General features: G+C 44.8%; 1 protein-coding gene across 1 annotated transcript; it reads right to left on the bottom strand.

Moving 5' to 3' along the window:
* Window positions 1-4,227: 4,227 nt before the first annotated feature.
* On the bottom strand, window positions 4,228-10,942 carry prr16 (proline rich 16; the record flags this gene model as incomplete). Its single annotated transcript, XM_080004533.1, has 2 exons — window positions 4,228-5,091; window positions 10,805-10,942. 2 exons carry the CDS (start codon window positions 10,940-10,942, stop codon window positions 4,228-4,230), a joined length of 1,002 nt encoding a protein of 333 aa, XP_079860659.1.
* Window positions 10,943-13,010: the final 2,068 nt, after the last annotated feature.

Raw genomic sequence — 13,010 nt, 5'->3', positions numbered from 1 at the left:
GAAAGAAAGAAAGGAGGAAAGAAAGAAAGAGAGGGAAAGAGGGAAAGAGGGAGTAGCATAGAGAGGTGGGCTGTGGGCTGTAGGGAGTAGGTCAGTGTAGGTGAATCAGCCCTGACTCACAGTGGGGGCGGTGAAGATCAACTTCCTCCCTGTCCATTGCAACTTCATCCTCAAGCCTAAGGCCATGGACTTCAGTTAACTGTTACAAAAACAGCAGAAATAAGCTTGATCCAGGGATGGTGCAGTGTAACACACTTTGCAGGCCAACTGTGCAGCATGACTCTGTTGATTTGGTCTGTGTTTACCTCAACATACCCCAACTGCATGCCAACTAAGTTTGCAATGCCAGCTGGGAAAGCCAAATCCAGGCTACTTATTATAGCCTGGACTATAATAAACTATTTATCTAAAATGAGCCTTGTCTTTTTCTTTTTTTTGATAGAGCTTCACTTTACTATATTTTATTTCAATGCAATTTCTTAATGACAGTGAAAATAACAACAGTGCAAATAGTAATACCAAATTGCAAATTGCAGCCAAACAGCTTTGCTCTGGTCTCAAAAGAGGTTGCGGTGGCAGAGAAGCTATAGTGGGGGATCACTTCACAGTAGAAACAAACACCGCTTGAGCAGTGTAGTAGAATAAAGATTAAAATGGTTATCTAATGCATTGCAAATAGGCAACAACATTGAAAGTCATAGAGGCGTTTTGTGGAACATTTCACTGTATATGTTCCTTATCTTGATATAGACCAGTAGCCTCGACTTCAGACAGTTTTTTAGACTTTTAGACTTTGCAAAAGAAATAGAGGACAACGGGAAATGGAAAAAATACTCTGTTCAAGTACGATTTGGTAAAAGTAAGAGGTGGTTTTCGGACTTATTAAGGGACAGTCGATGTAAAGAGAAGTTAAAGGTTCACCTTCCATATCTTAGAGTAAAAGAGCTTTTAGGTGACTCTCTCTGCTGGATAAACATATAGGCACAAAATATAAATATGCATATTAATTAAATAGTAAATATATTTAAAAGAAGAACTGCTTGAATAGAGTGGAGAAGTAGTCTAGGTGGTAGGGTTTCTGGAACTGAAACAACTTGACTGACTGACTGTCAATTTAACCACAGACCTTGATATGTTACTTGATAATCAGGCATCCAAGAATGCTGGATAATTGTGTGTTAATTGCTTCTACAGAGGATTCAACCAGGAAACTCTCATGCCCCTCCAAGTGTTTTTGAAATGCCTGAATGGCCGCTCTATTTCAAAGCATACCGTTTATGACATTTTGAATGGGACTTTCCCAACCTCCCTCTGATAAATGTGCTGCGGGAAAAAAATAGGAAAAGTGCACACACAGTGAAAAGTAAATCCACTACGTGTGAGCTCCCAAACTTTTTCTTACCGTGCGCACTTAATCTTACACCATCAAGTCCACCGTGTCAATTTCCATGGTTCATTGAATAGTGCTTTAGCAGCCAAAGCAGCGCTACACTCGCAAAGCCCTTATGAGCTGCAGTTATTGACAAGCCAGGGCTGAATTGCATTCTGCAGACAGCTCTGGAGATTTAACTCGAGTGTGTGTGTGTGTGCGTGCTTGCGTGCATGTGTGTGTCTTAAATACCAATTTTATTGTGGTGCCTTTTCAACATTGAGAGCAATTATCTGAAGGACATGAATGTGCACACACACAGACATCTGCAATCTGCAGAAGCGCATACACACACACACACACACACACACACACACACACACACACACACACACACAATAATGAACAGACACAATGAGCCCGTTCTGCTGTTAAGCGCTCACACTTGATAGCACGATACATTTTTTATCAGCCCGGTCCCGCTGTTCTTTCTTCCTCTCTTGTCTTTGTCTCCCCTCTATTCTTCTCTCACTCCGTCCTTCCCTCATCCTTCACATTGTTGTATATTAGCCGCTCCCTATTCCGGATGAATGTACACTCCAAAATGTACATTCGTTTAGACATCACTCTCTGCTATTTCATACTCCAATTGCTATACACCTTCATTCTGCACTCCCATCACAGACGCACACAGACACACACACACACACACACACACACACACACACACACACACACACACACACACACACACACACACACACACACACACACACACACTGTATGATCTCATGCACACATTCTTTCTTAGTTTCTTTCTTTTTTCCTTCTTTCCATCTCTCTCTCTGTCTCCATCTCTCAACATTGAAAACATACGCGGCAGCAGTTCAAAGCTTTGTCAAAACTAATGTTGGTAAAAGGGCTGTGTGAGCAGTGCTGTTATCTCCTATAGTCTAATCCGGCTAATTAAGGGCATGGCTGGGAGGAAGGTGCTACTATTCTGATCCAGCTCCAGGGTACGCCTCGCATCCCAGCGTCTGAGTGTGCGCACGCACGCACAAACGCACGCACACATGCACGCACGCACACACACACACATACACACACACTACACAAACATGCATACACATAATGAGAAACCTTGACACTAGGTCTCAAACACACCTATTTTAGTCACACAGACACACACACAGACACACACATACACACACACACACACACACACACACACACACACACTAACAAAGACACAAATGTGTATACACACATTGAGACAAAAGACCTTGTTAACAGCAGCGGTTATTAAATCCAACAATAACTGAGACTGCCACCCACCCACATGGACAGAGATGATGTGATTAAACCCTTCACTTACAGTATCTTGCATTAAGTCGATACCGGCAAAGAGGTATGTCAGCCTTTGTCCCCTGTCCACGGATATTATAGAGAGCGATAATGTGGCCTATGTAAATGGAACTTGCTCACGCCGGATCTTCTCGTGTCAAAATGGTAATCTGTCACATTATTTAGTTTAAAAAAAATCTCATATTTGATACTTTGCTTTTCTCTTTTTAAGCCCTTAGGCTCTTTTTAAGAAACAGCATTCAATGTGTTTGTGTTGCTCCTCTATACAGTATGCTGCAAGAAGCAAAAGTGAATTTGAATGAAAAAAAAGCAGTGTAGCTACAGTGGTTGTGGTCAGAAAACTGTTTTTATGGATGAACATCGAACAAAAAAAGAGCATCCTCAGATAAAAAACCACCTCAAGTGACACAGAAAAAAAAGATCTATTGATTAGAAGGCATACTTGAGAGAAAAGAGAGTGATTCTTCGCGCAAAGGTGAACCCAGATGTAATAATAAAAAAAGGAATGAATAAAAATGTTTGAATTTTGAATGGAATTCTGGACATTGTAGTGTAATCCACCGAACACAGACGACGTTATGGAATATCCTTTTAGGCTCAATGAAAGTGCTTTATAAGAATATTTTTAGTCCAGTTCTATGAGCGATGTAGCACTATAATTAAAAGGCTCACTTCTTCACCCAACACATCAAACCCTCCGTGTTTCACTCCCTCTCTCGCACTCTCCCTCTCGTGCCTTTCCCCTGCCGCACTCCGACACAGCTAAAGAGAACTTGACGAGCAGCATGAGCTCATTTGTCTGAACACTCCTTGCCCACTTGACATCCGCTCTGTGCGCACGTGCATTCCTCAATGCACCGACCTCTGTGTACGTGGGCATGGCATTGCGTTATATCCATCCGAGTCCCTTTTTTTTATGCAGTGTGTGTAGGTGTCATTTGGTAAGCACTTACAGTAGAATGTCTTTGGGGTTGGGAATGAAATGTTCAGAAAGTAATTTTGCTTGTTCCATCCAGGAAAACATGAATTAATCACAGTACCCCACCCACCCCGCCCCCCTTGAAAAACTTTGAGAAATCTCTCCACTTGCCAGTGCAACTCCTCGAAATGCACTGCCAACGTTGATTAAAAAAAGAATATCTCAATATTTGTCTGCTCTACTGTGTCTAATCTTGCCTGATCCAAAAAAACCACATACTGCATACAAACATACACACACATACATGGAGGGTCTGTGCAGACATTCATCATTGAACAAAAGCAATTGCACCCAAAATCTACTCACCATTTAATCTCTTTGCATAGGTCTCACAGCCCGCGGCGATGGCTTTGTCTATTTCACTTACTTTCCCCATTCTCGGCTTCCGATTTCCCCTGCCTTCCTTTTTCACTGTTTGGATACTCCACAGTTCAGCTGGAGTTATAAGCTTCCATAAAGTAGAAAACACTATGAATGATTCAAGAATGTTTAGGGGTGGACTGGCTCGGCGGCGTCACACTGTGGTGGAAGTCGATTTGCGCAGGATGGTTTTCTGGGGCTTGACGGACGGCGGGTGAGGAGGCACACAAGGCGGTGCGGTGTCTGCCATGGGCGGGAAACTGTGGCTGACCAAGAGGCCGCCATTTTCCAACATCAGGGGAAGAGCGTGAGAGATGGGGGGAGGCGGAGAGGAGCAGCAGTGCACGGGGCTGAGCCGGATGTCACTCAGCTCGTCCTGCAAGTGACGATCGCTGTCATCGACGTCGTACTGGAGGTCACAGTCCGGGCAGTATCCGTGGTACTGGACCTTCTCGCTAAAGCGGACCCGTTCTCGCTCCCGCGGCTCCCTGCTCGGGGCCTGGGGGCATTTGTTCTTTTCATGGCGGAGAAGGGGCATGGGTCTGGGCAATGTAGGCACAAGCCCCGACTCGGGGACTCCGCTGTCGTTGGACACGCAGCACGGCGGGGAGGCGAACAACTCCCTGCTTGTTTTCACGGGGAAAACACTGCCGTTCCTCATCAGAGCCCCGTTTGCCTTGGAGAGATTCCCTGACAGCACAAACGTAGGATGAGGCAGATTCTTAATATTATGGTCCTCGGATTTAAGAGGGGTGTGTCTGGGTGGGGGCTGAGGCGGGTGCGGCCTCTTCAGCACGGTAAGAACTGCCGGAGGGTTTACAGGGACCGGGGCGACAGGCGGGAGTGCTCTGAAGATGCAGTCGTCGGGATAGAGCTTCATCTTCTCGAGGCTGGAGGCGGTGGTGGTGGTGGTGGTGGAGCTGGAGCTGGAGTTGAGCGTGTCCGTCTTGGAGCTGTCCGTCAGTCCGTCCTCCTCCAGTTGCAGGTCGCAGGTCAGGGTGTCGATGTCGTGCACAACCTGAGGGAAAGGGGAGATCATTGTTCAGCAGTAATGTTAAAGATGGACCAAAATCAGTCCTCACTTTTTACAATTATAAAACATTCAGCAAAATTATTTCTATAGTTTTATCCATAATGACTTATCTCCAGAACTTGGGAGAGGGAGTGGTCTCACACTTAATCAGTATTCATGAGCTGACATTTGAGTGACAGATACAAACTTGATCACCAGCCAACTATTGAACTAGGTGGCCCTCTTAAAAAAAAAATCGACCTTTTATGCATTAGATCTTTTTTCAAAGAGAATAGAAAGACCAAAATGCATGATGAGTGAGGTTATATATGATGGTAGAAAATACTGGTGCTTTAATTTCTCTCTGACTTTTAAGATGTTTCTGCCAAGACACAATGAACAGAACACTGAACCTTCCTTCAGGACAATTTGAACCAAGAACTGGGCTTCCTCATGGTGACAACAGCTCCTGGGGAAAATAATACCTGAGGGGGAGAACTGTGATTTAAATAAACTAGAAAGTTATTGGGTGAGCTTATGGTGCCTTTTATCTTACGTGCTTAATTAATGACTTCTGCAGAGCAACACTATTTTTGCAAAATTGGCAAAAGAGGGAGAGCTTGGTTTAATGCATTGTTTTAGGAGATTTTAAAAAATGGTATGAACTCTCCCCATGAAAACCTTGAACAGGAGAAGGGAAATATCACTGAAATTTATTAGAGCAACCATGAGAGTGGTCTGAAGCGATGCCCGACGATAATCCGCTGCAGCATCAGATCCAGGTCAAATGCTGAAAGACTATTTATCTCACCAACGCATTGAGCCAGCATGCTTTCATTTGTTTTAACACTTGCTAGTGAGGGTTTTATTTGACTAAAGTACAGTAATCTCAACTCTGAATTATAGTCAAATATCAATATAATTTGGAGCCATAAACAATGATGCAAATAAAAGAGACCCTAGATACCTTGTGTGGAGAAGAATAAAGCAAGAAAACAGATGGAGAAATGGAAAAGAATGACATGATTCCTTCTTGGTATATAGTCCTTGGAGAGTATACATAAGCTAGAGATGAGTAATGCAGCAATTATTAATAAAACTGTCAGGAGTGGAACCCGGACGACAGAGAAGAGAAAAAAAAATAGATATGATGAATGGAGGATGCAACCTTGCAACCTGCACTGTGAGCGTTCTTGTGAATCTTGCCCTATTCACGTGAATTTGTGCATATTTATTTGTTCATCGTGTTTTGAGGTAACTATGTTGATCCCGTTGAGGTGTGGAAAGTCAAGTTGAGATTCCTTTTGTCATGGATGTTGTTCTGCATATCCTTGCAAATGTGCCATCCACTGTACTGTACCATAGTGGCAATGGTGCAGTAATAGTCACGGTCTGTGCAAAGGGGAGAAGAAAACAAAATGCGTCTTGAAATTCTCCAATGAATGACGGAATCTGGGCCAAGAACTGGGACACAATAATGGAAAATGCAAACATTGCATATTGATCGGAACCTGTCCAACAATTTAATGAAAGGAATATAATAGAACCCAAAATGGTTGGGAAGCAGCAGTTGAAAATAAAATGATACCTGCATAAATGCATGCTCTACAACATTAAAACCACCACTAATAACCACTAATATTGTATAGCTCCCCCTCGTGTCACCAAAACAGCTCTGACCCGTGGAGGCATGGACTCCACAAGACCTCTGGAGGTGTCCTGTGGTATCTGGCACCAACACATTAGCAGCAGATCCTTTAAGTCCTGCCTGGAAGTTGTGAGGTGGGGCCTCCATGGATTGGGCTTGTTGTTCCAGCACATCCCACAGATGCTCGATGGGATCGGCCCTTGACCCCAGCCATCCACATGATGTAGAAGAAAACGTGACTCATTGGACCAGTCCACCTTCTTCCATTGCCCCATGGTTCAGTTTTGCCTATTGTAGCAGCTTTCAGCGGTAGACAGGGGTCAGCATGGGCACTCAGACAGTCTGCGGCTACGCAGCCCCATACGCAGCAAGCTGTGATGCACTGTGTGTTGTGACAACTTTCTGTCATAGCGGCATTAACTTTTTCAGCAATTTGTGCGACAGTATCTCTTCTGTGGGCTCGGACCAGACGGGTTGGACTTCGCTCCACACATGCATCAATGAGCCCATAGGTACCCATGACCTTGTCGCAGTTCACGGGTTGTCCTTCCTTGGACCACTTTTGGTAGGTACTAACCACTGCATACTGAGAACACACAATTTGGTCCTTGTCAAAGTCGCTCAGATCCTTACGCTTGCCCATTTTTCCTGCTTCCAACTCATCAACTTCAAGAACTGACTGTTCACTTGCTGCCTAATACTATACTGTATATCCCACCCCTTGAAAGGTGCCATTGGAACTAGATGAGCAATGGTATTCACTTCACCAGTCAGTGTCTTTAATGTTGTGGCTGATCGGCGTATGTGCTGTTGCTCTTCAGCACGGCTAATAAAATGTTCTTCTGGTACATCGCTCGACATTGACTAAATCTGACTCAGAAATCTCAGATGAAAGTAGAAGGCCAGCTAAAGGCAGCTTGTACAACTTTAAAGGCACTATACTGTATGATCTTCAGATAGCTTGATAAGTGAAAGCCCTTGGCAAAAGAATTCGCTATCAAAACTAATAACACTTTGTCTACTCTAAGCAAGCAAACTCTGGCACTGGGAGGCCTTGGAAATAAAAGTGCTGTGAGGACTCTTTGAAAAAAGTCTGAGAAACTTTCCCCAAAGAACAGTTTAGTAGAAAAATAAACAGCGCTTTTAATGCACACAACCTAAAAGAGATCAATGATACGTCAGAATCACTTCCAGATAAGGTACCTCCCGTGCCAATTTTAATAGTATATTTAGTAATGCGGTGCCGTGTGTTTTCAATTATAGTCACGTCGAAACCGTAATGTCATTATCTAGGGGTTTGAGCTATGAATTCCGTGTCCAAATAACATCTTAGAGAGCACAAGGAGAGAACGAGAGGAGAGGGCGACAACAGATGAACAGAAACAGAGATGAAAGAAATGGGATACTTGAAAGAGAGAATGAGGAGGAAAAGAAGGATAGAGAGCGAGAGAGAGAGAGAGAGAGAGAGAGAGAGAGAGAGAGAGAGAGAGAGAGAAAAGAGAGGGAATACAGAGGGAGCGGGAAGTGGACTTAAATCTCCATGCGGTCTTTAAATGGATAATTTGATGGGACACACACAAGAGGTAAGCACTAGTATCCCTGTGTGCCCTGCATGCTGTAGGGCAGGCAGATTATGTGGCTGTGCCAGGCATCTGGGCATCCCCCTCCTCCCTCCTCCCACCACACACACACACACACACACACATGCGCACACGCACACGCACACACACACACACACACACACAGCGATGACTTGAATCCAACCATGTCTGTGAGTTATAACAGATAACTGCATTTCAAATGGATTAAATCCAAATACTGGCTTGATAGTGATACCACCTCGAGGTATATGTTTAGTGTGTGTGTGTGTGTGTGTGTGTGTGTGTGTGTGTGTATGTGTGTGTGTGTGTGTGTGTGTGTGTGTGTGTGTGTGTGTGTGTGCATGTGCGGAGCGCTGGCAGAGCTGATCCTCAACACAATTTCCCGCAAGTGAAAAGAAAGTGGAGCACGTCACGAAAACAACAAAAGACAGATTTACAATGCCCCCTTGTTCACAATTACCCCCGGTGCTTGTTGTCAGACACCAACACTAGCACAGAGACAAAGGGCGAAGAACTCAGTCGTAGTTGTTAAAACAAAGAGTGAAGGGCTGCGGAGAGGCGGAAGGAGACAGATGCTGCGTAGACTGCCCATCTCATCCATTATGTAGGAGCCACAGACTGCTCCACGCGGCGAGGTTTTATCAGAATGACAGGCTGTCATGTTAAGGTGGGAAGGTTCGGTGTAGCCCGCCGAACAACCTACTGTATGTGGCCGCAGAAGGCGGATGTAAACACAAAATTAGGGCTGAGGCCCACGGCAGTGTCCAACGAGGGAGGTGGTGCCGTGGCGGTGTCAGGTTGAAATCAAAGGCCGGCGCGCGAGAGAGAGAAGGACGCGTCTCCGTTGTGTCCGCCAGAGATGATACCGGCCGGCACAGAGCCCAAGGGGGCATTTCAAGGATGTCTCTGGAGGCTGGAGGCAAGCAGACAATGTGAAATGAAAGTGGAAATCTGTGCAATCGTCCGTGTTGGGTGGATCACGCTACAAGTCCCAAAATTCCATTCGAAACAGCAACGCTGTTCATTTCAACATCTTGGTTTAATGGCGTATTTGCTCCTAGACAGTCACTTTATTTTCTATGGAGTTTTCTATAAAGTAGCCCTTCTTCAGATCGATTGATTTGTGGTTAGGGGGTGTTGGACACTTGAGGTGGTGGGGATCATCCGAGAGGGTGTTCTTTTTTGTGAATGTTGATCCACATCGCCAGTTTACTGACCACAATTAGCTATTCAGGCGGCCGCGTTTCTCCTCTTACCTGTTCCACTTGCATTCTGGCCAGGAAAGGTGGACCCTGCCGCCAACAATGGTAACGGCATTTAGAAGAGCACATAACCCTAACCCTAACCCATATATACAGAATGGCTATTTCTTATAAGTGCCAGCTTCAAATACATATGGGCTGAATATAAAATATGGGATTTAAAAAAAAAACAATGAAATGATCTTATTACTACTTTAAGTGGATTTAGAGATAGGACAGGTGGGACGAGATGCAGGTGGGGGTGGGGGGTTGAGGGGGGTTCAAACTTGGCAGGAGACAACTCTCAGCAAACAGCAGTCAGCGTGCAGATGATGAAACGCATTGCAAAGCTCCGTGACGGGTGCGCCAACTGCTGTGTTATAAACTATTAATTGGGATTATTGTGCACTTTGTTGAGAACCTGCACATCAGGGCGGAGCAGACGTGTCATCTCACCCAGCAGACCATCCCCGAGCGGCTCCCGCGCGGGAGATAACGCATGCATAACTCTGTGCATAAAATCGATTATAAAATAAATACAAATACACATGGGAACGGATGAACAAAAACTACGACCCACAAATCGATTTAATAAACTATCCAATGCAAAAAAAAAATGTAACATTACTTCATCTGTGACTCCATAAATAAATATTGTATGATGCGTGTTGTGTAAACCGTTTCAACAATAGATGTGGCATTATTTCCTATTTCACATTCCTTTTTTTTTTTTTTTTATCACTTACAACTTTCAAGCACCTAAACACGTATTTAAATGCTTTGGTGTGGATCCGCTTGCATCCTAGTTTTGTGACATAATCACGTCTGGGGGAGGTTTGTTTCTGGGTTGTTTTTTTTTGCATTAATACATCTTTGTATAGATTTGTGCATTGTACTATCTATCGATCTTTTTCCATTTGTATTGCTTGTATTTTGATTACATATTATTTGCGGATTGCGACACAGAATTCCTTCCATAGTTTGTGTGTGTGTGTGTGTGTGTGTGTGTGTGTGTGTGTGTGTGTGTGTGTGTGTGTGTGTGTGTGTGCGTGCCTTATAGCCCTCCCTAGGCCCCAGTGGAGTGGACGTCAGCATCCCCACATCCCACCGGACCGCGATGCTTAGAAATAAGATGCTGTCGTAGACGCGCGGGGTGGGTGGAGGAGGAGGGCTACTTTAAAGGGCTTCAACGCAGCGGATCGTTTGTTCTTTTTTTTTTTTTTTTTTACCTCTTTAAGTTCCTTGGCCACATCCTTGAGGTCCCCCAGAATGGTCTCCAAATTCTCCACGATGGTCTTGATCTCCCTTTTCACTTGTACTCTGGAGACGACTCCTTCTGCTTCTGCATGCGGTGCCGTCCCTGACATTCTTCGGGGTTGTGGCACAATGATCCCAATTCGTCCAGGATCTCCGAACAATCCCTTTCACTTTCCCCGGCGCATCGTGTCGGTCCCGCGCTGTGCAGCCTGCCCTACACCACGCCACGATAATAATCAAGATAATAACAATAATTATGATAATAATGATGATGATTATTATGATAATAACAATAAAGCGGTGGGAATGTCTTAACGACCACGGCTACGCCTGCGCAACAGAGCGTATAAAATATGTTTCTGTTAAAAAACAGTGACATGCTGTCGGGGATGATCAGTCCGTTCTGCCGTCACCTCCCAGGGTCGTGTCCAGCGGCAACGGAACACGCCGGTGGAGTGAATTCAACATTGTGGAGATTAAAGTAAAAAGAAGAAGAAGAAAAAAAAATGTTCAAGAATGAATAATACCAAATAAGATAAAAACGCCTTCATCCTCCAAGTCGTCGTGCCGCCGGCTGTTGTTGTGCCGCTTCATAATTCCAGACATCATTACAACTGGAAAATGGAAAAATGTCGTTCAAAAATAAAACGAGGTGTTATCTCCATTCACGGGGTATTGAGAGGCGTCGTGGATTTTGGATCCAGAGAGCGCCGGAGACGCTCTCTCCTGCTGAAGCCGTGGACGGCGTCACCGCGTCTCCATCGCTGCCTCTGTGGAGCGTCTGCTACGTCTGGACACAGAGGATGCTGCTCTCACTCTCTCTCTCCCTCCCTCCCGTTCTGTCTCTCTATCCATCTCTCTCCCTCTTTCCATCCATCTATCTCTCTAGCCCCCCCCCTCTCTCTCTCTCCCACCCCCTGTCGCCTCTCTCTCTCTCTCTCTCTCCCTCTCTCTCTCTCTCCAGGTCACCATTGAAAAGGTCTCCCGGTTATTTCAGCCCCTGTCCGTCTGGGGACCATAGAGGATATCCCTCCAGGACTCTTGCCTTTCACCTTTGTCTAGAAAGCACTGTAACCCAAAGACTCTGACAAAAAAAAAAAAAAAGAATAATAATGAGGGTGACCATAATCCGAAAAAAAGTATCTCTGTTGTATTACATAGGAGTAGACCCAATCCATTTATAAATCCCAGAAATGTGGGGACAGGTACAGCCGCTAAAATAACCTTTTCAAAAATGTGGCACACCCTCCCCATATTGTTCCCATGCTCCTCAACAGGGGCCAGGCTGTGTCCTACCCACCACCTCTCCAGAACAGATGCTCAATTTGATGATTGTTGACCCCAACCTGCTTCTAGATCCCCTCGATTCTTGCATTGCCAGAGGGTTGGCACCTTCCTGGTTAAGGTTTTATTCATCAGAAAGCACACACTGTGTTATTCAAAAGTTTTATTCGTCACATACATATACATACTTTCATACATACAGTATATGCAGTGAAATGTAATGCATTGCACCCGGTGATAACACGCAATATGTCCTAGAGAAAAATCTCTTTCTAATAGACCAACTAACTGATTCCTAAAATGTAATACAGTAAGTCGAATACTTATAGAATAAAATAAAATACAATAAAATAGATAAAGGGAATATGCTTATGTATAGGGAATAGGCAATTATGTATATACAGATATGTGCATTAAAGTGACATGTGAATGAAGTGAGGTAGTGTTTGTTGGATAATACAGCACAGTATACAACAGTACAGCATCACGAACAACCCTGAACAGTCTGCGGTACAGTATGCTACATACAGTACAGTAAGGTAGTGGAGCCTATGTGTGTGGCTCAGTGAGGACCCCTGGTGAGGTCAGCATTGACAGTTCTTATGGCTTGCAGGAAAAAAACTCAGTCTCAGTCTCTCTGTTCTCGCTGTGTGACTGCGGAGGCGCTTGCCTGACCGCAGCAGCTGGAACAGTCCGTTGTTGGGGTGATGAGGATCCTTCATGATCCTGCGGGCTTTGCTACTACAACTCCTGGTGTATAAGTCCTGCAAGGGGGAGAGGGTAGTTCCAGTGGTACGTTCAGCTGTACGCACCACCCTCTGCAGGGCTCGCCTGTCCTGAGCAGTGCAGTTCCCAAACCAGGCAGTGATGTTGCCTGTCAGGATGCTCTCCACT

This window comes from Zeus faber (assembly GCF_960531495.2).
Source record: "Zeus faber genome assembly, chromosome: 7".
NCBI lineage: Eukaryota > Metazoa > Chordata > Actinopteri > Zeiformes > Zeidae > Zeus > Zeus faber.
The sequence above is the reverse complement of the archived record's forward strand: the minus strand, read 5'-3'. Positions and strand labels throughout refer to the sequence as shown.